This window comes from Oculina patagonica, chromosome 6 (assembly GCF_052425735.1).
Source record: "Oculina patagonica isolate OP01 chromosome 6, crgOcupat, whole genome shotgun sequence".
Taxonomy (NCBI): Eukaryota; Metazoa; Cnidaria; class Anthozoa; order Scleractinia; family Oculinidae; genus Oculina; species Oculina patagonica.
In genome coordinates, this window is record NC_135763.1 from 29,423,128 (window position 1) to 29,449,861 (window position 26,734).

The 26,734-nt window shown below is 37.8% G+C and overlaps 1 protein-coding gene and 1 long non-coding RNA gene across 2 annotated transcripts; both read left to right on the forward strand.

Annotated features, from left to right (window-relative positions):
- The first annotated feature begins 700 nt into the window (after nt 1-700).
- On the forward strand, nt 701-13,168 carry LOC144658384 (uncharacterized). The gene is made up of 4 exons (XR_013571682.1): nt 701-881; nt 10,006-10,044; nt 11,349-11,449; nt 13,072-13,168. It is a non-coding gene; the product is annotated as an uncharacterized LOC144658384 (long non-coding RNA).
- A 2,196-nt stretch (nt 13,169-15,364) lies between these two features.
- Nucleotides 15,365-24,678, forward strand: LOC144658263 (chymotrypsin-like protease CTRL-1). Its single transcript, XM_078518669.1, has 8 exons — nt 15,365-15,497; nt 15,713-15,910; nt 16,856-17,068; nt 17,406-17,569; nt 18,967-19,120; nt 19,465-19,512; nt 20,063-20,169; nt 24,582-24,678. Exons 1-7 carry the CDS (start codon nt 15,398-15,400, stop codon nt 20,161-20,163), a joined length of 978 nt encoding a protein of 325 aa, XP_078374795.1. The 5' UTR covers nt 15,365-15,397; the 3' UTR covers nt 20,164-20,169; nt 24,582-24,678.
- Nucleotides 24,679-26,734: the final 2,056 nt, after the last annotated feature.

The following is a 26,734-nucleotide window of genomic DNA, read 5'->3' on the forward strand; positions in this document are numbered from 1 at the left end:
GCTATGGGGACGAAAATGATATTGTCGTTGTTTGATTGATGTATACATAGACTCTAGCAATATTTACAGGCCAAAAGTCCACTTCAACCTCGTTCTCAGGGTCTCCGTTCTTCCCTCCCACGAGGATAGAGTCCACCAAATATTTTCTTTTGTTTTTCTTTCTTGTTTTATTGATCCTTATTATAATGTATCCTTGCCCCATTTCGATAAGCTGTTTACCTCAAAGAGGTTTATCTTAACAAAAAGCTTCGCCGAAAACAAAGATATTAAATACCGTTCTGTAGTTTTTTTTTTTTCATTTGGAGTAACCCTTGATAAAATTTTACTGTGAGTGGCCAGAAGTGATCCATTGTGAAAGAAAATTTTGTGACTTTAATGAATCGTAATCGGTTTCGTCTTCCATCAATTATACACGTATGTTAAATTTATTCGTGATTCCTTCGTAATAATTGACTTTTACTCAGATGAGGTCTTAGAAAAAACCGTAAAAATTGTAAACAATACAAGCAGTGTTTCTTTCTTGGTGTTTTCTTACGGAACTTTTCATTGTCGCAAAATCGTGTTTTTAATTTGTATTCAAATGTCACGGTTTTGTTATCAACACCTCATGGCTGAAGATAAAATAACATAAAGGTAATAAAAAGAAAAAACGTGTCATTTTCTGACACGTGTCTTCGCCTCTTGAAAGCTGTGTTTGGTTGGGAAAGGATCACAACTGAGCAGTTATCGCCTACGTTTAAACCGCATTTAGAAAAAAAATATTATCGTAAATTCGATTAGGATTAAGTCAGGAATCATTGCTTCGGAAGTTACAATCATGAAGATCCTTTTCTTTATTTTGCTGTTTGTCTTTCTGAATTTAACCTTTGGGGAACAAGAAGGTATGTCCGGGCTTTTTTTCCAATGTTTGTTTTTATTTATTTTACTTGAATATCATCAGTTAAACAGCACAATGCCGTAAACTAGCTTTTGGGCAATTTTAGCGCATTACATTCAGAGAATATCAAGCTGAAAATAACAAACGACCGGCTTCAAGATATGTGAATGAAAAGCTATCTTACATGTATTTATGCAATAGCACTGAATCCTTGATCACCCCTATAAATACAGGGAAGAAAATTAGCAATTCCATCGGTATATGCTTTGTACAAAGTAGCTTGTCCAGAAGGAAAAAAGCACGCAGTTTCTAACTATTAAAATCACAAAGATAACTGAAATGAAGAAAAAGTGATACTGGTATTACGGTAGGTTTTCCGACGGGCGTATTATGCGAGTAAGAGAAAATGCATACATTCCAAAAAATTGATTCCATAACAAAGCATTTTTCAGTGGTCGTTGGTTTTTGTAAGCTAGACGTTTCAGTCCAATCTATGCTCTAAACATAATTTCAATTGACCGCAGTAGTCTCGGTTTTTTTTTTAATTTAAGTTAGTAAGAGCAGGGTAATATATTATTGCCAAAGATTTCTGTTTCATTGTTCTCGTCACATTTAGTTCAAATGTAAATAGATAATTCCACGATTGTAATCAGCTGAATTGATTCAGGTTAGCGACGATATACATAAGCTAAGTTCACAGAGCAGATTTTACTGCGTTTAAGATCATACATCAATTTTTTATCCAATAGTCCCTCTTGCATTAATTTAATGAAAAGCTAACTGTGAATTGATTGATGGAAAAATTGATAGATGTTTAGAGAATCCCGAAACCTCGAGTTGGACTTCGAGTTTGACAGTTCGAGTTAGCAAAAATACAAGATTAAACATTAAAAAAATAACAGAAAAGGCGAACTGAGTGGAATTAAATTCTTGGTCCCCGCACTCGGTCGTCATGTTGCGTCATGGTTTAATTTGCGAGAGTCACATGGGGTTATTGTGTCGTGAAACCTAAAAACGAAATATATTATAACATTTTATTGTCGGATATTTATTTCGAGAACAGGTTGGCTTTCTTTCTTGACTTATTATTCGCCTGTACGACAGCTTAGAGAATACAGATTGAAGGTTTCTAGTGACATTACAAACCCGTTAACTCTGAGTACAAGTATAATTCGTAAGGCACACGTCTCTGTTTAGAGGGCGACAGGAAGGCGGGAACCCGGAGGGGAAAGGGGCAGGAGGCGGGAGAACAAGGGGCGGGAACAGAAAGAAATTGGAAACACCTAAAATGTAGCAACCTTCACAGTAAATTATCAATTTTAAAACTTATAAGATTAGTTGTAAATAAAATGTTATAAAAATACCTTAATCCACTTTTTAAGATTAATTAAAGTCAAAATAAGAAGAAGCCCCGAACAGTTCAGACGAATGTCCACTTTTGGAAATGTTTTGTTCCGCAGATCAAAACAAACAGTTATCCAATCATTGCTCGAATTTGGAGTCACATGATGGGAGGTCTGTTGACATAAAATATTCCTGCCCTGTCGATCGAAATCAACTCCGGCAGCGAAGTGTATAGAACTCGAATTCGAATGAAACAAACTTTTTTCTATTAACTAAGCGGAAATTCACAGCTTACAGAAAGAAGAAAATATGCCATTGACCTCTCTTGGACAGGAATAAGTAAAGCGGAGACGAGCGCTTGCATTTTAAATGCTTTTCTGTCGCGCGCTATGCCCACGCTATGTACTTGGTTTTGGTAAATTAAAAGAACTGAGCTATGAACTCCGCTTTTAAAATAAGATACTCTCGCAGTTTACGCCACATCATGCAAGGATTTAAGCATCCTGGGCCTAACTTTATTCACGGCTTGCAGAAAGAAAAAAAATATGCCGTTTATCTCCCTTGGCCGAGAGTGAGTAAAGCGGAAACGAACGTTTTCCGTCGCGCGCTATGTACATATCAGTGACACACTAAGCACTTGGTTTGGTAAATTAACAGGAGCTATGAACTCCGATTTTCAGATAAGATACTCTCACAATTATCCCGGGCATTAGCTTGGCGGCGTCTCGAATTCAAAAATTAAATGCGATGTCGCAATCTAACATGAAAACATTTACAGTTGGTATCGTGCCAGAACTGACCGGTCTAACAAATTTATAGTCGAAGGTTTGCATAAGCCGTTAAACTTACAGGTACTACTTGTTTTCTACGAATTAAACGAAAAAGTAAATAGCTTCCTAGAAGCCACATGAATATTTGGCGCAACTGAGTCAAGAAAATAGAACACGTGTCGAAGGAAGCGACACATTACAGTGGCATTACATTGCTGCAAATCAAACAGCCTGGCTTGGCAACACAATAAAAATATTAGAAAAGAAAAATCCTTCGCGCAGCTCATAATCTGCTGGTCTTGTAGTGAAAACATAAAGTGAGCTGTACTGAGTTTTATCTTGCAATAAAAATGAGTCACAACAAACCTTTCTAACATATATTTCATCAACAAATAGGCGTCAAAAGGTGTCAAACTCTGCTTCGCAAAATACCTGGCTAGGAAATCAACTCGAAGGCTAACTCAATCATTCGAAAACATCATGGCATTTTGAGCTCCTTATAAACATAACAACAAGACCGTCAGAACTCCTAGCTGGTTAGAATTAAGTTGACTACACTGAAATGCAGGAACATACATTGAACATGCATTGACTGAAGTCTCCTTCGCCTTCCCTTGGCATGGCGCAAACACGCAGCTCGCCAGGGTTCTCATTCCTTCCATGTTTTTCTAACTCCAGGTTATCAAGAAATTGAATCTTATCGAGAAAATAATTCCCTTCGCTTCAGTCGAGTCCGTGCTTGATTTCTTTTGCCGGATACCCTTCCTTTTAAGTTAAAAAAAGAATAATGTCAAAGAGAGAGAAATCGGATTTTTTGCCGCCTAAAGTGCCCTCGGTAAGACAAAACAGTGGGTCCGGAGACTGGACACGAATTTGGCTCGAATGACGTAGTTAGTGGTTCCACGGATCAGTTTACACTTAGATTTTGTTGATACACAGTGAAGTTCACTACTTCAGCTGAGATTGTTGCTGCTTTTTCGTTGATAAATCGAAATCGTGTCCGACAAGAACGATATCTTGCCATCTGCGGACTTGGCAGAGCGGGTTTCTAGCAGAAATGAATCGCACAACGAAATATCGTGACACTAAATGGACTGAAGTAGCTAGTTGGACCTGTCCAACCGCCGCAAGCCGAGCAAGCGCTCTTTCACAAAAGCGGTGGTCGACGAGGACGATCGAAGTTCGGCGAAGCAGATTCAAATGAGAAATTCCCTATAAAAAAAATGAATAACTAGAATTTTTATTGTTTCCAAAAGCACATACATCGACGGGCTTTGATTTTTTGAGTGGTTTCGCAGTGTCGCAATGTGCTTCGGAATTGACACGAGCGCTGCTTGCCGCGCCGAGGTTGCCTGCTTGTCGAATGTGTAAATTCAGGTTACGGTACGCCTATCCCGGTGGTTATTCGGTATTATATAACGATTTGGTGATTTTAATACAAGTAGCGATCAGTTGCTCGCTTTCATTTTGATTGTGTTCTTGTGTGGGAAAGTACAGTGGACTGACATATTTCTCCGAAGCGTGAGAGTGACATAATTAAACTTGACAACACGGCAAGATAACACTTCTTCAAACTCAAGATTAGCACTTTTTGACTTGAACCAAACCAAAAATTTCTTCTTCAAGAATAAACAGAACTGCAGTTGTTGCTGTTTATGGTTCGTTAGCTCTACGGTATATTTTCAACCGTCGACTTCTTTGTCCGGATACGATAAATCCTGATTACAGTGCGTGTTTATCAGCAAATAATTCCAGCGAAGGCAGCCGTAAAATTTGTCCAAGATTTTGCAAGATCTCAGTGTATTGTTTAAAAGTGCATTCGCCATGGAATACTACCGGAAATGCAGACGTGAATGACAACATTCGAAGCGCGCTACTTGAAAACAAACAAGCATTTCTAACTCACTCAAGTCGAATTTACATTCCATATTTTTGCTTCTTTCACAGATGCATTCGTTTGCGTCTGGCGATCGATCGTTTCAAGTGTTTGGGAAAGGAAACGACTGCTACCTTACGAATGACAAAACGATCTACTAACTATACAAATTAAATTTTGAGGAACGAAGTCTCATAATGAAAGAATAACACGTGTACCCCGGGGGGGGGGGGGGACTCCCATATGAAACGGACGGGGATGCTCGTCGGAAATTTTGAAAAGAACCCCTAAAAGAGACCAATCTGGGTGTGGCTCAAGCCTTTCTTGACCCCTAAAAGATACCAAAAAACTAAGAATGGAGTTTATATTTGTATATTTCTTCGTGTGTAACCCTAAACGAGACCATTATGGCTAAAAATATTGGCGTTTTGGGCGTTTTTTTCCCGGAATACCCTAAGCGAGACCAAAAGTCCGAAATTTACACCCCTAAGCGAGACGACGAGCATCCCCGTCACTTTCATATGCGAGTCCCCCCCCCCCCCCCCCGGGACGTGTACCCAGCTGTGTAACATATTGTAAACTCCTGGCGCGACTGCTAAATCTTTCTTCGGCTAGTCAGGGCAGAATGATATAGAGAGACCACCATTTCCTTTACAGAGATAACTCTTTTGATAAATTTCCTCTTCGCTTCATGACTTTATCGTTCCATTTGTGGCAAGGAAGAGCTTTTGCTGAGAACAGCGATCCTTGAACGCCTTGAACTGCCGACGGAACAGAATTCGTTTCTTCTTGCGTTTTCATCAGACTGACGAAGCTGCCTCGTCCCCAGGCGCCGATTGGCCGGACGTTGAGGCGGTAAGGCGGGAAAACAGGGAGCGCGGGGATTGATGGTTAGGGAGCGAGCCGCGGAGCGCCTGGCAGATCTTGCATTCAATATGGCGGACCAAAATGTCATCAACCCTGAAATGTGTATTAAAAACAGCAAAAGAGCCGTCTATTTAGCATTTTTACAGCACAGAGCGCCTTGGACACATCTTTTATGAAAAATATTCTTATTAAGACGACGGACTTCACCACCATTTTCGCACGCTTCATGTCCCAGCTCAGCTTGAGAAGAGCCAGGAGGAGCATACGAGGCACTCTGTGAAGTTAAAAAAGCTTTAAATCCTTTACGGCAAAGAGACGTTGAAATGTCTAATGACATTTTCCGAACTCCAAGAGAGACAGGTACTCATTTCCGTTTATCGAAGTTGTCTTGTAAATCCGAGTGTAAATGACAAGAAAATTAGTTATCCTTTCCATTGTTTTGTGTAGAATTTTTTTCGTAGAGCCCGAGAGTTAGTTGCCTTTTAGTTATTCCATGGACGCTCATTTAAGCCAGACGCGACAAAAATAATGCAACAACAGTATGAATCCATCGATACAAATAACAATTCATCTGTCTTTGGGATGTCATTTCTACTATCTCTGGTTTACTTCAATTAAATGTTAATTATCTGCTTATCAGTAATCAAGCACAACCTTTGATAGTTGTTTTATTAATTGAAAATAAAAATTACATTAAAAATGTTTGATATCATAACTGTAATTTTTTTCAATGCAATTTTTTTTATTGATTGCCAGTAGGTGACTTTTTTCCCATTAAACTACAATTTATTAAGGATAAATACACATTTTTTTTGTTAAGCATTGTGGCAGTGAGTCTGCCATTTATGCTGTGAATGCAACTGAGGCAACTAAATTGTTTGGAATGTACCCTATGCCATGCCATGCAGGCTTTTAATTTGGGGGCAGGTGCAGAGAGCATTTCTGTTGAATGTGACACTGTTTCCATGAAGTTTTTAGAATGGTTCATGTGCGGTATATGATTTAAGATCATCTTGAAATCTTGCTTTGTAAAAATGGAAAGATAATTTTTCTCATAAATATTTATGTATTAATATGCAAGGCTAGCATCTTTGGACATCCAAGGCCCACCATCATTCTATTCTAAATAACTCTAGTAACAAACCCCTCTTAATTTTTTATCACTCTCCTGTAATTCTTTACAAATTTAAAATAGTACATGTATTTGTAAAATTCTTTACTTTTTTAGCAACTGAAAAGAAATGTTTACTTTGTGCTTGCAAATTTGGTGTCTAAAGGCCTTTGTTATGCTCCCACTGACTTGATATTAACTAATTACAAAAGGAGCTGGGGTGAACTGTACATGGAGGGTTGAAGAGGGTAGTAAATCACTTTAGAAAATCAATCAAGTTAATTTTCAGGAGAAGGCTAACTATTATGTCCAGATCATAATCAGATGAAGGGCACCACCAAGGAAATTGTCGTACAAACAGTAATCCTCAGATTATCTCATGCACAACTTATTTAAATTCACAGTAGGTTAAGGCCATGCAGGTAAAACCCTCCTGGCTAGATAACTTTTGCAAATTGAAGGGAAATGTCTGAATGGTTTTGCAAAATCAGTACTACTAAAAATATTTTTAAAAATGTAAAAAGGTATCTTTTTCTCTTACAACAGCTGTTGTCATGTGTATAAAGCAGCAGGGTAGGCAAAGCACACATTCAACATTTAAAGTGTTTTAATTGTTTTCCAAGACTGCTAGAGGCAGTGGGCTATTAGCAGACTGGGGAAAAAGTGGCAACTCCAGGTTTGCCGGTTTATTTATTTTAATCAAATTGAATATGGTTAGCCAGGAGTTGCCATGTTCACATCAAATGCATTTAAGAGTCAGTAACAAACTCTTTGATGTAAAATTGCCTGGCATCTCAATTTATTTTCCTACACTATCTCAGCCATAAACTCTTGGGCCGGCAAAAATGATTTAAGTTTTGCTGTCTGTCATAGTCCAGTGTTTTGTTACCCTTAGGAATAAAGTTTTGCCACACATTCTCTAAAAACACCTACTTAAAAAACACTCCCTGTGACACTACAACTAGAAAAAACTATATTTTTTTTGTTACAAGTTTGTCAAAGTCTTATCCTGCTTAAATCCTCCAAAAGAGTGACCAAAACCTTATTTCTCCTTACAGTATCAATGCATTATCAAGCAGTACAGTGACGAGAAACACACAAATTAATCAGCGGAGAGTAATTTCGATATTAACACTTGAATCAGTAAAAAGAAATTTTGAGTAGGATCTGCCTCCTCTGGTCACTAACACATTAAGTGCTGAAATAAACAGAACTACGCAAAGTTGAAATTTCAATAATTGTACTTTCTGTCAAGAAAGGTAAATTATGAGGTTAACCTAGCTAGAATTAAATATCAGCACACATTATAATTGTTTATGTGTCATGTTCTCATAAGATCTCCTACGTTGGACAACATTAATTTGATAAAACACTTGTTAGCACTTGAACGGCTCTCTCTGGAGCGCTGCTTATAGACTTTATAGCTGAAGTTTAACGGCCAAGAGGTACAAATAAAAGTATACCGAAATGTAAGGAAGCTAAGCACTGCTCAGAAACGAAACAAACCAGCTCTGGCATCGATTGAAGCGAAACTTACCCTCAGTTCGAAGCTTATAAAGAAATTTAATTTTCTAACGACGGCAGATATTCTTTACCCTCCGCCATTGACGATCTTCTCGCAATCAAAGTGGGATTTTCTCTGTTCAATCTTCTGCTCAGATTTCATATCATTTCTCCGGATAAATCGCTGATTTTGAGCTAGATTTCCCGCCAACATTAGATTAAAGCAAGGGGACCCCCGCTTTGCTGAAACCAGCCTCAGTGAACGCTGAAAAGAATCGGCTCGATAGAGAAACGAAAACGATCCGAAAGGCCGTCAAAATCCCCATGTTGACAGTACTAACTTCCACGTAGCTCCCAGTGTTGATTTCTTGACCGTTAAACTTGTTAAAAGCGCTAAAACGCCTTTTGACGAGAAACCGAACATTTTTGCCAAGAAACTGAACAGGATCTGCCAGGCGTCCGCTTCCCCGTCCGCATCAGGCCCAGAACGCCAAGCGAACCGTGCACGTCAGTCCCACAACACCAAGCGAACCGTGCACGACCAAGGACGAGGACGCCTGGGGACGAGGCAGCTGACGAAGCGCTTTACTATACACATGGAATTTCGCTTTCATTTACTCTGCGAAGCTTCACCAAAGGAAATAAGTGTATTTGTTGCAGTTTCGTTTGCGCAATTGCCTTTGTTTGACTCAAAAGCCGAAATATAGCTTTCGCCAGCCCTCTTTGCTCTCTTTATGCCATAATCCTGGTGTCTTTAGAACCACTAAGTACGTCATTTCCGGTGAAACCGGAGCGTTTGGCCGCGCGCGAAAAGGACCCACTTCAAATTGCGAAATCCAAACTTCGAGGCTCAAAAAATCCTAGAAAAAAGCGCTTTTGATCTCTTAAACACGCATATTCGTGCTAACTAAGACATAAACAAGCAAATTGAGCAAAGTTATTTTTTACTTCATAGGCACTTTAAAGCTGAAGAAACGACCCGAAAGACAACCAAAACAAACATACGCATCGAAAGTAAATTCTAACCTCCGCGCACAATCCGCCGTGATTTTACACAATTGTCACGTATAACGCTTCTTCAATGCTTTCTTTGTGTTGTGTTACCATCTGGCAGGAAACGCACCACGGGAAAACTTGAAAAAAGGCAAATATAAAATTCTAGTGGAGTCCACTCGGGAAGAATTGACAACCGCCATGTTGTTACGTCACGCTATTGTTTTCCACATTTCCAAAAGTGGACATTCTCCTGGAGTGCCGAAAGGTATATTGAAAATCCCTCGGATTTTATTATAACAACGAGTTAGTAAATTCGTTTCTTTACAAATGCAATTTATTATAGTCGATCCTCTTTTAAACCCACTGAATTTTTCCAGTGAGACCTCACATAATTTGGCATTCTAAACCCCTGTGTCAAAGCCTGGATGTAAATTTCATCTCGAAATTGTGCAAAGAGGCAGCTGATCAAGTCATAGAAAATCAAAACAAACGCACGTAAATCGATTCAATTTGGCAAGGATGGAATCCCTTATTACATGTATCTTTTGGACAACGTAAACCAAATGGTATATATGTGTATGCTGTAATTTTCCTTAGAATATGTCTTATTATATTTAGAGTCTATTGTTAAGGTGAATATTGTGTTCTTTTCTTTTTTCAGAAATTGCAAACGATTCAGGGAGATATGAACGCAGTCCAGGTTTGAACACAGTGCTAAAATTTTTAATAGCTGGTGTTGATATATGAAGTCTCGAATATGTTTCTGAAATATCCCGGAGCAACTGGCCTGCCTCCTGCCGGTTGGGAATTTATATTATGTTTATTTAAAATATTTGTTTCAGTATTTGTTCAAATTTGCCATGAAAAAGCTCTACTCAAAAAGTGGTCAGTGAAGTATAAACCGTTAAATTCAGATTATAAGCCCTGAGCTTATACAACTTCGTAAAGGGTTTTGTGTGGGCTTATAAACTGGATGGGGCTAATATCCAAGGGGGGCGTTTAAGTAATGTTTAATAAATGATCAGCAGTGTTTTATCAAGTTTAAAACACGATGCGCAGCCGAGTGTTTTAGACTTGGTAAAACACGAACTGCGAATTTATTGAACGGCTTTAAAATCTTGTAATGTAGATTAACTCATTCTTGCACTAATATTTAGATTTGGGGTTATTTTGGCCTAGAAAATTGGACGTAAAGTTTAGCCGTGTCTTTATCAGATATAAAGACACTCATTAAACATTAATTTCTTTCGTATTTTCTTTATGAATTATTAATGAGTTTTTGAAGCGGAATATAAAAACGTTTCGAAATGAGCCAAGGCAGTGTGGATCGAAATGCATTTTCAGTGAAAAAAAAGTCATAATAAAGCAACATTTAGCCCTATTCAATGCTGTCATCAACTCGAGAGGGGGCTTATACCCGGGGGTGGGCCTCAGTAATAACCGGATGTATTTTTTTTGTTGTTGTTTCTAGGTAGATTATATTGGCCTATAACCAGGGGAGTTGATAAGCTTAAAAAAAGAGAAACGTTTCGAAACAAGCCACGGCAGTGTACTGTGGATCTAAAAAGTCGTAATAAAGCAACATTAAGCCCTGTTCAATGCTGTTATTTAGCAGAGGGGAACCTATATCCGGGAAGGGGGCTTATAACCGGATGTATTTTTTATGTTTCTGGCACAGGTATATGTGCATTTCTTATAAGCAGGAGGGGGGCGGGGGTCTTATAACCACAATTGTACAGTATATAATATATTGTATGTATAACTTTTTGTATAAAACTGTGATGTTAACGTTGGTGCTCGCTCTAAGACGGAGACACCAAACAGTTCTCCAGGACAGTTCTCTTGCGTCTCACCACCTTTAATTGATAATCATTTCTAAAAATGACACATGTGGATTTTGAAGGTCACGGTAAATAGAAAGATGAAAAACGTCTTACGTTACCATACTGTGTCAAAAGCCATTTTATTTTAGGATTCTCATGTTTTGCCACACTTGTGTTTTAGGTTGCAGTGATCTGATGAATTGCCAAAATTACGCGAACATGTGTCACTACAATCACGTCAATGTGATGTGCCGACGTACATGTGGAATATGTTAGTTTGAGGTAAATATAACCAATAATAGTTTTAAACGGGGTTGTTCCCTTAATAGCAAAGTTACCAATTTGAGTTACCAATCCCAAGCGAATAACACAAAGGGTGAAACCTAATGAAAACTATTCATTAGGCACCAATTAATGATTCAAAACCTGGGCAAGCAGCTCTTCTGGTCCTAAACAACAAACTTACTACTAGCTTCAGGCGCAAATCCAGACCGCAATGGGCGTCAAAAGTCCTTGAGACAGTTGGATAAAATTGATACTAATTTAAAATTCCCGTTTTTCACCTTTAATCTGCTGCCGCTTCTGAACCACTCCCCCTTCCCCCTTTCCAATGTTGTACTCAAACGAGGCAAGTCTTGCAGATAAAAAATACAACATTGTTTCGGGGGGGAGGGGTTATATTGAAGAAGTGAGGGGTAAAATTTGTCCTAGGTACTCAAAAAGTGCCGACTGTCTCAACACTTTTGGCGCTCATTGCGGTTTCACCGTTTTACGGAAATCGGTCAGATTTTAAAACGAATATATTTTTGCAATTAAAGAAGATTCTTAGTTTCAAGATAAAAAACGCGACTTTTAAGCTTCTAGGGTAATAGTACTGGTCACTATCGAGCATGCTCCCAGGCTCGCTCCATCGGCACTCGTGTTATTGGAAAACGGTCAGCATTTTTCTGGATCCCCGCCTGAGCTTTATTGTTATTTCTGTGATATCTGCATATGATTTGAGCTGGTGATGCTGTGTATGGATACTGGGAGGTTCATTTAACTCCACTTTGTCAAACACTTTAGGGACGGACATTTAGAAATAACCGGAGGGGATGACTTTTACCAAAAAAAAATCCTGGAAGGGGAACTTGTCGAAAAAAAGCATGCAAGCGGTTGTGCCTGAAAAAGAAACTTGTGTCCCCGGACCCCTTTAATTTGTCATGTACCGATCGCGAAAGAACAGCATCAGCTCAATCCTATCAACTATTTGGTTGCAAACGCACCTGACCCACCCTCACATTTGCGTCCCATCAGTAAACAGTTAATGAAAAGCACAAACAGTATTATTATTATTTATCACTGCAATTTTGTCTGATATTCTAAAGTCTATCTTGGTAAGTTTTAGCTTTCATCTTTTTCATAGTTTTTTCTTCCGGAAGAGTCCACTCTCGGTGGACTCTTCCGGAATTGTTATCGATTGCCTATCAACTAGAAGCACCGTTTGCCTTGTTGTCTAGACATATACAAGAAAAAGCTACTAAATTTATAACCTTAATGACTGCGTCACGGCAACGGTTATTCTTGTTTATTAGGATTCACGCTGAAATACTCCCTGTAAAACATAATGTAGGCGAACAAAATAATAGCTCAATTACAAAGAAATATATCTGTTAACGTTAAGCATTACAACTAAAAGTTACAAACAGATGAGATTTACATAGTATAAATTGCTTGAACCCAAGAGTATCAGTAGTTCGTATATAATAGTGTGATCGTCTAGGTGTAATAAACGTACTTGAACGTGAAAACACGCAATATTCACAGGAGAAGACGTGGAATCCTGCCCTAAACGAAAGGTTAGGGTGGTAGTTTGTTGCAAAGAATGGAGGAAAAGTAACGAATCTTTCTCTTTTTTTTTTCAGATCGATCATGTACAAACAGTGACCAACCATTGAAATGGACTAGTTAATGCCAAATGTTTATTTGCTTAAAGGAGAATAAACGAAACCAAAATGGAAATGATAGAGAGTCTGATTTTTTATATAAACAACTAATAGTCCTTATGCATGTTTACGTCAGACTGGTCAGTTTCACCACCAAGCCTCGTTTTCGAAGTGCGAACTTGCAAATTTTATCATGAACGAATTCCCTAAGCAGCATAAATGAAAAGAATACCCACGTGAAAACTGCATGAAGGTGGCATAAGGTTGAAAATAATTCGCGTAAACGAGGCTTGGTGGTAAATTTTGAGCATATGACGTTATCATGCATAAGGCCTATTGCAATAAGGTTGTCATAAAAAAGGAAAAAGTCAAATGTCAAATAGGAATTAACTAAGTGCATGCGTGATATTTCGTTTATATGATCCAAAATGTCTCAAAATACGAATAAATCAATTTATCTTGTTACTGCATAAAAAAAAATTGGACTCGAAGTGTGCAGTTGACTTAAGTGCAAGGAAGCCGTTTTTGATATTATTATAAGTTTAACAACTGTTCTCCTAAAGCTTGGTGTCATCGAGATTTAATGAGCCTTTTGCATGTCAAAACTAAGATAAAAGCTCAGTTAGCGGCAGAAAAGCAAACTAACAGGCGGTAAAAAGTACCATAAAAAATATTCCATTGAACAAAGAAAACATTCAGACGGATTTACTGGTGGACTCCACTAAAAGAGCATTTCAAAAATAAAATATTCGTCTCAAGCTCTATTTTTTTTTCAAATAAGCCGTAGCATAAATATATTGATTGAGCCTTTTTCAAGCTGTAGAATCAGTCGAATGCGAAGAAAGATTCGAAACTGGTTGTCTAAACAATTCGACTTCTCATCTTTTGACAGCTCAAGCCGGCCAACATTGACATTTCTACAGAATGTATTTACTCAGCATTTTTTCAGTTTCTCTCGCAGCATTTGCATATGAATTATATTTACTTCTTTATTGAAAAACAACGCAGAAACTAGATCAATATAACACAAACAGCTAAAAAAGAAAAGGATAAGCTTTGACATAATGCTATCCAGGTTAAAAACTTCTTAGCCAATGCATGAAGCAATTGGTGTACAAACTTTAGATTGAAAATTAAATTCATCGTTTATAAAAGACATGGGCTGTACCATAAACAATTGATTGAGCCTTTTAAGCTGTAGGAACAGTTGAATGCGAAAGAAGATTCGAGAACGGTTGTCTAAACAATTGGACTTTCCATCTTTTGACAATTTACGGCTAACATTGCTTAATCTTACTACTGTCTCCGCGCTAGCGTATTTTTACAAGTTAGGGTACTTTGTTGCAAAACCATAAAATAAAACAACCCTATTATATAAGGTTTTCTTTTCTGCATTACTAAGCTAAACTCCAAATTTCTTTTATTGAAAAGATAGAAATAATATTGACTAAAGTTTTACCAGCTGCAGGAGTTTTTTGATAAGAAAAATTAAATAGACTTTGAAGTCCTTTCTTTTCACAACTCTCTGTTAGCATTTCTGCATTCACATGGATATTTTTCAGTTGCGCGTAAAGCATTTGCATTTGAAATATATTTGCTTTATTGAACGAAATCACGGAGACTATGCCAACATCAATAATCAAATAGAAAAGAAAAGGATAAGCTTCTAAAAACGTGTAAACAGGTGAATAAAAATCTTGCCTATACGAATCATCCAGTAAGCCAATCTTAAAAAAATTATGCAATCTTTTAAAATGTTAAGCTGAGCTCGCAAAAGCCAAAAAAGTGAACAGCCCTATTAGAAAAGCTTTTCTTTTCTGTGTAACAAAGCTAAACTTCAAACTTCTCTCGTTTAAAAAGTAATCCCAGCTTTGGAAAAAGATTTGGAATGAAGCTTTTCTCGTGCTGTTGACCCAGTGGTCTATGAAAGAAGATTCGAGAACGGTTGTTTAAATAATTTGATTTTCCATATTTTGACAAGTCAATGCTAACCTTGACAAGTGCATTGCATTCAGTCAGTATTTTTTCAGTTGCCCCCGCAGCATTTGCATCTGAATAAAATCTGCCTTCTTATTGAAATACAACACAAAAACTACATCAATATAACAGAATCAACCAAAAAATAAAAGGATAAGCCTTAACAAAAGGCTACCAGGTAAAACAAAAACTTCTCAATCACCTGAATCATCCAATATGCAAACTTTAAATTTTAAGTTAAATGATCTTTTAGAAAGGGCGTGTGAAGTGTTTGAAAAGGTGATCCAGGTGAGCTGTGACTAAAATAATATTGCAGACTATAAAACAAATGTTAACCAGAACTCCTTACCACTTTGAAGATCGTTTCTTCAAGATGAATCTCTGGATTGGAGTTGCGATTTTGCTGCTTGGAGTTTCATACTCCGAAGGTATGAGAGTCCCACTACATTTGTCACTATATATTTCTTTCGTTCAATATAATTTTTATACTTATTGCAAATCACTGCCAGCTATTACCTTCCTCATTTTTCGTGTCATACCAACCTTATTGAACGTGATTAAGATCAAAATAGCTGGCACAGGTTCTATATAATGGCACTCATGATAATAATCCATCATACTACATTAATGCCTAATTTTTCAGGCTGTGGAAATAAACCATTTTCGAGCAGGGTCGTGAATGGTGAAAATGCCCAGCAACACTCATGGCCCTGGCAGATTTCACTCAGGGTAAACGGTCGCCATATCTGTGGAGGATCGCTCATTGACAACAATTGGGTCGTCACCGCGGCCCACTGCGTGGATCGAAACCCAAGGCCAAGTGGTTACACTGTCGTTGTGGGTAAGCTATTGCAAATTATCTAAGTGGGATTTATTTTTTAGCTGATTTCAATGACATTTCATGTACTATTCCTACATCGATCAGTTTTTATTTTCTAATAATCTATTTCCTCTTCTGATCGCAGAAAAAAGTTAAGCATTGCTTAAAGGAGAAGTTCACTCCAGAATGGCGATTTATTTTCTTTACGCCAATAAAAAGTTGATACAAAGATATGTTATTCCCCAAAATTTCAGCCTCCGACGTTCGCTATAACCCTACGAAATATTTCCCAAAACTTGACAACTGAACCCCGCCATCTTGGAGCTGGTAATGTATGCGTGACGTCAAAGAGCTCAGCCTGAAGTTTGACGGGGAAATTTTAATAGTCGAAAAATTTTTCATTGGCGCTCTGTTTGAGCAAAATGGAGCTGCACAAAGAGACATTTTGTCAAACAAAAGCCACTACGCAGAAACAAGGAGTTTCGAGTATTTAAATTTTCCCGCCAAACTTCAGGCTGAGCTCTTTGACGTCACGCATACATTAACAGCTCCAAGATGGCGGCGTCCAGTTGTCGAGTTTTGGATAAGATTTCGTAGGGTTATAGCGCACGTTGGGGGCTAAAATTTTGGTGAATAACATATCTTTGTATAAACGTTTTATCAGCGTAAAGAAAATAAATCGCCATTCTGGAGTGAACTTCTCCTTTAATACTAAAACACTAAAGCGCTTCTATCATTTTAAATTTTTCTGACCAGTTAATTAAGCATGTATTTATTAAGGTCAAAATACAAAGAAAAATAAATAAATAAAAATAAATAAATAAAAAAGGAATGACATTCTTAGTAGTAGATCTATCCGAATAGTTCTTGGGGTTTTTATGCAGTGCTATTAAACTGGGCTCAGATGTTACATTTCCAACCGCGATTAAAAAAGGCCTTAGAATTGAAATTTAATTCCATTGCCAGGAGCCCATCATCGGACTGGAACAACTTCAGTGCAGCGCACCTTCCGCTTGAGACAATTATTCAAACACGAGGGATTCAGCATGAGAAATCTGAAAAATGATATTGCCCTTCTGCAACTGGACGGGTCCATACAGGCTAGTTCCAAAGTCAACACGGTGTGTTTGCCAGCTTCAGGGAGCCGTATTCGAGCTGGATCAAAGTGCTACATTACAGGTAACTAGAGTTTTCGCAAATGTTTTCCAATTTTTATCGACTACAAATCTATCAGTACTGGCATTAATGCTAAGGTTTGAATTATGCTTAAAGTTCCAAAATTATTGTCTTTAACCTACTCTATAAAGAATCAATAGTAGACACTGAGTTGTGAACATGTGATTATTCTTTACTGCCTAGCATTTTTGGTAACCGGGGTAATGGCTATCGTAGAGAAGTCACAGATGGGTAATACTAGTAATTTTTACGCGCTTCCGCTAATGTAAGCAAAGAAAAAATGGCACAAGATTTTTTTAATGTATTTCCTTGCGTGGTGTTACTTTATTTATTTGAATAGGCTGGGGAAGAACTGTCGGAGGTGGAAATGCCGCTGGCATTCTCCAGCAGGCAATGCTGCCTGTCGCTGGACACAGGGACTGTAGCAGAGTGAACGGAAGATTAGCTGCAGTTGATGAAAGGTCCATGGTTTGTGCTGGAGGTCAAGGCAAAGGTGGATGCCAGGTAAATAAACCATACTTAAAGGTCAAATGAACACAAATTTCAAAATGCAATTTTAACCAACCAAACACTAAAACTATCCATCATTGAGTGAAAATGAAAACAAGTTTTGCTTTCCGTGCCTTAAAAGCGCGAATTACAGCAAAAAATAAAATTAAGTCATTTCACGTTGTTGTTCGTATGAAATTTACCAAGATTGAAATTCAGCTCATAAAAGTGAAATGCTAATGAAAAGAACAATACAGATTCCTGATTTGTTTTCATACCAGCGTGCATTCTGCCTACGTCTCACATGATATGCAAAACGACAGCAAACAAAACTTTAAGATATTTTTGAGCTTTAGCTGTTTTATTTAAAAAGAATGCGTGTCTCTGAACAACAATCAACAAACAATCAACTGAAAAACGGCCGAACAGAACGAAATAACTGCTCGAACTGTTACTAAACACATTTATTTAAATTCTAAGGTGAGGTCTGCGAAATCGGTCTGCGGTCATTTTCAAAAACGCCAATTATGACGTCACAAGTTTTTATTTCCGACAATTTTTCCGAGCACTGTACAGTCATGATTCAACTTGTAATATCTCTGTAATGCAGTGTCCGATTACTTTGAAACATCGTGATATGTTTATTTGGCTCTTAATAAACACATGGGTAAAAAAATTAAAAAATAAAATTTTTTGGTTCATTTGATCTTTAACGCCATTCGGGACAATTACAGTGTAGTGTCATTTTTTTCGCTTGGTTTATTTCTCTCCTCAATGGTGCTCACACGAATTCCAGCACGACGCCGATCACTTTTTTATTTCAGTCATACTACGGCTTTAACTTTTAAAAGCTGTTTGGATGGATATTTGTGTGACAATTCGTGCATTTTGGCACCCTGTTATAGTTTTGGAATAATTTTGCATCGATTCGCACTATGTTCTTAGACTATAGTGCAGGTAAAAAGCTTCCTAATGAAGGCATTAAAAAATCTGGCGACCAGTAAAGGTGACTTAATACAACTAGACTGCAAGGAGGGCTTCATCACCTCCCCCCCCCCCCCCGCCCCCTTTAATTCCCGCTTCACCCCCGCCCCCACCCTTGCCCCGTCCTATCGGAGGTCGGTATGAATTTAAAAGTACGTCTGAGGGTTAAAATTTTGCTTTCTTGATAACTTCATGGCAAAATTCTGAATTCGAGAAAGCATCTTAGGAAAAACATGCCGACGTGCATAGCATTTTAGTAAATTACACTGAAAGGCCGGCCACGTATAAAAATTGTGTTGTTTATAGGAACCATCCAACTTCAGTGATCGGAGGATTCCATGAAAATAGCAAACAATACAATGCTTCTCACCCTGCAATATAAAAATGATATAAACGTGTTTTTATTTCTGTAAAATGTTCAACTATAGGGAGACAGTGGTGGACCATTTGTTTGCAACGAGGGTGGACGATGGATTTTGAGAGGTGCCGTAAGCTGGGGACATTCTCAGTGCAGAACCGATCATTACACAGTGTTCGCTCGTGTGAGCAGTTTTATTGGATGGATCAACCAGAAGAAGTCAGGTAATTTAACAGGTTTCACCAACAATCGCTTTGCTGTAAGATATATTATGTCTTTAAAAAACATGTAAAAGAATCTCACACTGATGTATTCATGATAAACAAATGTATGTAGCAAAGAGTGTTGCCAAAAATGTGAATTAACGATGCAATCGTCTACACATATGTCTGCTTGCACGTATTCGCTTCGGCGATGTGTATTCGATCACATTAAACAAATCCGGTTTTTATGTTAAGCTGATTAAATTTGTTTTTGTTACTCTAATTTATTGAAACAGGCTCTTATCTGGGCCGTGGTGGTCAGAATTGTCCTATTAAATTTTACTCACGTCGTATTTTCGTTTAAGGTGGTGGCGGTGGCGGTGGCGGAGGCGGAGGCGGAGGCGGCGGTGGAAGTGAGTAAAAGCAATTTCCTTCAAAATTTAAATTTATAAATTGTGTCAAAGTGCAGACATTTGGTCAGCTGTATCTGAAGATTTACCACGACGCAGTTAAATTTAAGATATTCAGTTGACGTTGGTCTTATGTAGCCTCCAAGCAATTTAACTTCTGACCCCTGGTGCTTGTCGCTTTTTAGGCTTTTTGTTTAAGACTAGTTGGAATCTGGTTACCGATTTCACATTTGCAGTTACCGGTTACCGATTTCTTATTTGGTATCTAAACTAACATTCTTCGGTCCAATTTTATATCCGTATGGGGGGGGGGGGGGGATTGACAGGCATTTGCCTAATTCCCATACAGAAAACAAAGAACAAAAACAACAACAAAATGTATATTTTGCAGATGTTGTTAAAAATAGCTTTTCTTGTCACGTTTTGTTCGTTGTGCAAGGTTTGCGAAGTTTGAAGCGTTATAACTTAGAGAAAATTAAATTGTATTTAAATCATATGCCATTCAATATATCATTTTAATTTGCATTTATGTTTTCGCATTGATTTATTCCAGGTTGTGTAGACAAAGACCCGAGATGTCCAGGTTGGGCTCGTTACTGCAGCTGGCATCGTTGGGTACAACAAAACTGCATGAAAACGTGCAGGCGTTGCTAATTTAAGGTATTACTTTATAAGCTTCGTTTGTTTTTGTAATTGTTTGGAAAGGAGGATGGTTTGTTATTGCGGTTTTCAGTGGTATGTGAACTCTGAAATTCAATCCTCATCCAACGGTTTACGCTTTGTGAGGCCGTCAATCATCTTAGCGGACCTCTCGGGAATCAGAAATTCACTTCAACCGGGACAAAAGGCCACGTCCGTCAGTTGTGATTGGTAAACTACGATCCATTCTGTTTGATTCTGTTTTTCATGGTTCGTTGGCTGTCGCCAAAATTATGATTGACGGCAGCTAAGAACACTATAGTAAGTAGGATTTTGAATTTCAGAGTTCACATATCACTGGTAACAGCAAAAAGAAAAATAGGTCACCAAGTGAGTCTAATGCCGTATGGCATAGTGATACAGATTGCGCGGTTTTCGTAAGCCGGTTAAAATTGGTTAGAGGTTTGTGTTCGGGAGTTTAATTTAAAATGCTTATAGCAAGCTAGGGCATCGTAGATGATTATGGATGAAAACGAAACAGTCATAAATGTTATATGCTTCACAAAATTTAAAGTATGAACAGGAGTTGATGTTACTTCTTCCGTATTGTCCGTAAAAGCAGAATCGATTAAGAGTGTATCCATAAGAGGACCAGGCAACATGTGATACAGCTCATATCACCGATTTCGCCCAAACTTAGCATAAATGTTGGGTATGGTGAGCTATTTACTGTGACAAAAAATCAGCTCAAAATATTTTATTCCCTTCAAGTTATGGCACCTTTTGCAAAAATGGCCATTTTTCACTAATTTATGCATATTTAATTAGCTGACTTTGATTGACCAGTTCCACAAAAAAAAAAAGTCTGAAAATAAATTTCACTGCATTATATTCTGTGGTTATTAGGCTTTAAGTACAATAATTCACTTCAACCGTCTGATTTGATTTCTTCTCCTCAAACGGTCTTTTGGAAGGTACACATTTCGTACTGTTGGAAATAGCCTTTAACTAGTGCCCATTATCTCCCATGAGCAACAACTTATATACATTATTCTTACATGGGTAATGAAATCCATCATTAAACTTCACAAAAATGCAACAAAATGTCTGGGGACTTCAATATTCTATTAGTATTGAGGAACTAAACACACGTGACTTAACGATTTCTTGCTATTTCATCAAAATTCACCGAAACACAGAAGCCATTTATTTGCCTCAATTTGGCACAAAATCGGTACGAAATAGCTAATCAGGCATAAATTTATAGATAACAATCAAAATATTGGCGAAGATTGGCAGTTAGGGCATTTTTCGGAGCGTTTTCAGAGCCATATAATTCGGCAATGTTGTGATAGTAAATGTAAAAATAGCAGCGAATGATTTTCTTCAAAAGCTCGCTCAATTCAACATTTAGGCACATCAAAGTTAAGAAACAAGAAAGTAATACTACATACATGCCACTTATCGACACACAGATGCTTTCTTTTGAAGAATTTGTTCTTCCTCGCTGCACTTCGATCCTTCGATCGATCTCAATTGACATGTACTGTTGCTTTGAGGCGCGATGAACTTAGCCAATACATCGTGGTTCATCCTTCGTGAAAGGTGTAAACAGGTTGTCAATAAAGTCATTCAAAGAGCTGTTTAAAGTTCACGGAAGGGCACTTGTCTCAGCCAGTTTGAATGAAATAAATTTAACTGGAAAATAAACAGCCGCCATGTTGAATTTCTACCTTTGAGCCTGCCGTTTCAGTCAGCGGTAAAGCCGTACACTTGGGCAAGTACGTAGTGTAGTCATCATATAGTTGTTTGACTAAATCCTATATAGGGATGTTCATAGAGGGGATACATAGCCTAGCCCTACACAGCTATACACGCCTATACATAGCCCAACACAGCTATACACAGCTATACACAGCTATACACACGCGTGTTCATTTGCTTTTCCTTCGCAAATGTTTGTTTTCGTCGGAATAAGTAGCGGATGGTGTTATCTACCCTCTGAACAACCGGGGCTTGATCTTAGCCTTATAAGTAGTGTGCGTTTCTTGTAAAAGTGAGAATTTTTTTCAACTTCTCCATTGAATTTTTTTTATAAATAGTTGAAGAGAAATACACTGGATGCAGTGTAATGTATGCGATGCAATCGGTTTTGATGCTCTGAAATTGAGCTCTGAAATGTCGGAAACCATTAAATAATCAGAGCAAGTTTTTCCATCTTATATCAGGTTAAAACTAGTATGTTTATTGTTTTTTTTGTTGTTTCTGTCTTTTTTGGGAGGTGGGGGAGGGGGTGAATATGGACATTCGAAGAAATGGCGGTCAGGTTGTCAGCCTGGCCTGTGTACATCTATTCCTTCTGTTCAAATCGTCTATATTATATTACACTTTGGCAGCTAGGAGACTGAATTTGTACCCACTCTCTTTTTCGGGATCCCACAAAGTTCTCCATCTGTCCATTTACCAATAAACGTCATTACTGCAGTTTTATTAGTTTGTTTTAGAAAAGGGCTTTTATGGGGACAAATTTTTCCTCCTGAATGCCCACATTGCAAGTGACGAATTGCGGCTTCAAATGATAATTTTCTTCATCACCGACTCAATTTAAGTGGCTATGTGAGTTAAAAGGCGCGAATGCAGACTTTTGTAGAGAGCTTAAACCCCGCATTAAAACTAAACAAATTTATTGTAAGACTAGGACTACGCAAGACGGCAAAACTTATTAGCTAATGTTTCAACCAGCACAGGTAGCCTTCTCCAAGCTTGCTCGGGACCGTACTGGGCGAATATTGGCCCTCGGTCTTTTTTGTACGGACCTCGCTGCGCTCGATCCGTACTGTTAAGACCTCGGGCCAATATTCGCCCAGTACGGCCCTCGCGCGTGGTTAATAAGAGATTTATTTCACGACTGGAAACTTTGTGTATTGAGAATTGCTACCCGGTAGATGTCGTGGAAAACAATATGTGGCAAAACATTTACGCGCGCCAAAGGAGTTAAAATTATTTCTGTGTTGAAGGTCATTTCATTTTCAAAGCAATAAAAACTCCGAAAAATTTTTACAAAAAAAAATCTTGCAAAACATCTTGCGCTAAATCGCGCGGGAATTAGTGCGGTATCATCTGGGACAAAACCCGGTCCGATACTTGGAAAATATCGGCCCTCGCGGGACCGGAAATAAAGTAATCTGATTGGCTGATTTAGTTATTGGCCCTCGGACCGCCTTAGTCGTGTAATAAATGTATATATTTGCTGCGCCATATAGACTGCGTCACGAAAGGCATTTCGTACGTGAATTCTTTGTTCAGTTCAGCACAGACGCTCCCCCAACTAAAGCACTTGCGCAAGAAACGATTACAAAACCTACCTCGCTATCCACCGTATAGTGATTTATCCCGTGGTAAACGTTATTCTCCAATTTTGCTGAGTTATTCATTTTTCCCATTTATGCCCCGGGGTAGGGGAATTTGGTCAAAAAATGTAATCGTTATGCGCGGTATTAATCACTATTCCCGCCAGGGGAGGGGAATTTGAACAAGCAATAAAAAAATACAAATGTCTGGAAAGTAACAGGGAGACGTTGAAATTTTGATCTATTTAACTGTGTAGCGTCTTTTATGCTAAAAATAATTGTTTATGTTCCAAAATGACGCTAAATGGCGGTATAAAACTCAGTGCTCCGACGTTTCGGCAATACTGCCTTCTTCAGGGTGCCACCCCCAAAAAGGCAGTATTGCCGAGACGTCGGAGCAGTTTTATACCGCCATTTAGCGTCATTTTGGAACATAAACAATTATTTTGATTTGGTTGCCGTGCATGCCGACCGTTAGCCTGCGTAGCAGCCGTCTGTGTAGTTTTTTAGCGCGCGTAAAAGAGTGCGCGATCGCGAGAAGGCCACGCGAGGTAAAAATCTAGGAGACGCCGTCTTCTCGATTTTTTTCATTATTGAAAAACAAATTTTAGGTCTCAGGGCCATTCTGGGACGATGAAGTGAACTAGTCTGGTTTATTTATAATTACTGACTCATGGAGGCTTCACAGCTTGTGGCTGCGTAAGGGCTACGTTTATTCTTATGTAGGATGATTCGCCAAATACTCCCTGTGAAACACAATGTAGGCGAATAAATTTTTACTTTGGACCTAACATGACAAAATTATAGCTCAATTGCAAACAAACATACCTGCCAAGCGTTGCAACTAAAACGTTACAAACAAATAAAATTTACATAGTATAAATTGCTTGAACGGAAGAATATCAGTAGATCGTACATGTATGTAATAGTGTGATCGTCTGGGTGTTATAAACGTACTTGACGTGTAAACACACAATATTCACAGGAAAAGACGTGGAATCCTGCCCTAAACGAAAGGTAAGGGTAGTAGTTTGTTGTGAAGGATGGAGGAAAGGTAACGAATCTTTCTCTTTTTTTTTTCAGAACGATCATGTACAAACAGTGGCCAACCAGTGAAAGGGACTAGTAAATGTCAAATGTTAATTTGCTTAAAGGAGAATAAATGAAACCAAAATGAAAATGAGCGAAAGTCTTTGTTTTATATATATATATATATATATATACATGTACACCTTATTGCAATAAGGTTTTCATAGAAAAAAAGAAAGTCAAGAGTCAAATAGAAATTAATTAAGCGCATGCGTAAAATTTTGTGTCGTACAAATGGCTTCAAAATGCCTCACAGTACGAATTAATCAATTTATCTTGTAACAGCATAAACAAGTGGACTCAAACTCAAAATGAGTTTTGTGTTAATGCTATCAGTAATAAAACTACGCTAATTAGTTCCTATTTACCCTTTTTTCTATGAAAACTTTTGCAATTAGGAATATTTGAGTTCCTCCTTTTCTGTAAGAGGGTCTCAATGGGGTGGTGGCTTTTACGGTTAACGGTTAAAATTTTGGCTTTTTTACGGCTAACGGTTAATTTATTTCCATAACGGTTAACGGAAGTTAAAAGTTAATTTTCATTGTTTTAAAAAGTTAAAAATTAATTTTCATTATTGAAAAACAAATTTTAGGTCTCAGGGCCATTCTGGGACGATGAAGTGAACTAGTCTGGTTTATTTATAATTACTGACCGATTTTTTACGGTTAACATATTTTACGGCTAACGGTTAAACTTTTCCAATTTTTACGCCTAACGGCTAAATTTTTGGCCGTTTTACGGCTAACAGTTAACCCCATTGAGACCCTCCTGTAACACTTTGTTCTACATTGAATGGCTCAGTTATAGTTTCTTTGCAAACTTGAAACACTGCAATAACTAAAGCTCCTCGAGCTCAGAAGTAAATCTGTTCTTACAGAAATTCCTTTGAAGTTCCATTCTTTCCAAAACAAAACAATTTCGTAAGCAAAGATCCCATAAAGCAGAAAAGGAAATGGCAAATAAAGGAAATGTGGGGTCTATAATTTCAAAAGAAAAAAAAAAAAACACGCACAGACGAGTGCAAGAAAGTCGTTTTTAATATTGGGTCATTTGGATATATTGATATTATTATAAGTTTTACTACTGCTCTACTTAAACCTAATGTCATCGAGATTTTTTACTACCCTTTTGCTAGTCAAAAATAAAAAAAAAGCTCACTTAACGGCAGAACATAGGAAACATTGTGACGGATTAACTGGTGGACTAGCTACATGCAAGAGCATTTCAGTAATAAAATATACGTCTCATTCTCTACTTTTTTACGACTTAACCGTAGCCAAAAAAGTATTGATTGAGCCATTTTCAAGCTGTAGAAACAGTCGAAAGGGTAAGAAAATTCGAGAACGGTTGTCTAAACAATTCGACTTTTCATCTTTTGACAACTCGAGGCTAACATTGACCAGTCTACAGTTTGCATTCAGTCAGAATTTATTTAGTTGCCCTTGCAGCATTTGCATATGAGTTTTATTTACTTCATTTTTGAAAAACAACGCAGGAACTAGATCAATATAAAATAAACAGCTAAGATTTAGCAAGGCTATCCAAGGTAACACTGAACTTTTTAGTCAACGCATGAACTATCCGGTATCCAAACTTTATATTTTAAGTTAAATAATCGTTTAGAAAAGACATGGGCGTGACGTTTGAAAAGGCGAACCGGGCGAGCTTCGTCTAAAATAACTTTGCCTAACACTTAATTGGTCTTTTTTGATCGACATTTTTTTTTTTCATGTATATTAATACAAAATTCGGTTTTAGAAATTGTATTGACTAAAGTTTTTCCAGCTGCAGTAGTCTCTTGTTAACAAAACAGCCTTGGACTTCCTTTCTTTTCACAACTCAATGTTAGCATTTCTGCATTCACGTAGACTTTTTTCAGTTGCGCGTAAAGCATTTGCATTTGAATTATATTTGCTTTATTGAACGAAATCATGGGGACTATGTCAATATCCGATTATCAAATAGAAAAGAAAAGGATAAGCTTCTTTAAACATGTAAACAGGTGAACAAAAATCTTGCCTATGCAAATCATCCAGTCAGCCAAACGTAAAATTAATGTATGCAGCCTTAAGAAATGTTTTGCTGCGCTTGCTGGCGTATTTTCACAAGTTCGGGTACTTTTTTCCAAAAGCAAAAAATTAAACAGC

What these genes read in the sequence shown, in the direction of transcription:
- LOC144658263 (XM_078518669.1), top strand. Translation starts at nt 15,398, where the DNA reads ATGTTAACCAGAACTCCTTACCACTTTGAAGATCGTTTCTTCAAGATG. An exon ending in ATCAAAGTGCTACATTACAG is followed by an intron (nt 17,069 to 17,405) that starts GTAACTAGAGTT and finishes TTATTTGAATAG; the next exon opens with GCTGGGGAAGAACTGTCGGA. An exon ending in AAGGCAAAGGTGGATGCCAG is followed by an intron (nt 17,570 to 18,966) that starts GTAAATAAACCA and finishes GTTCAACTATAG; the next exon opens with GGAGACAGTGGTGGACCATT.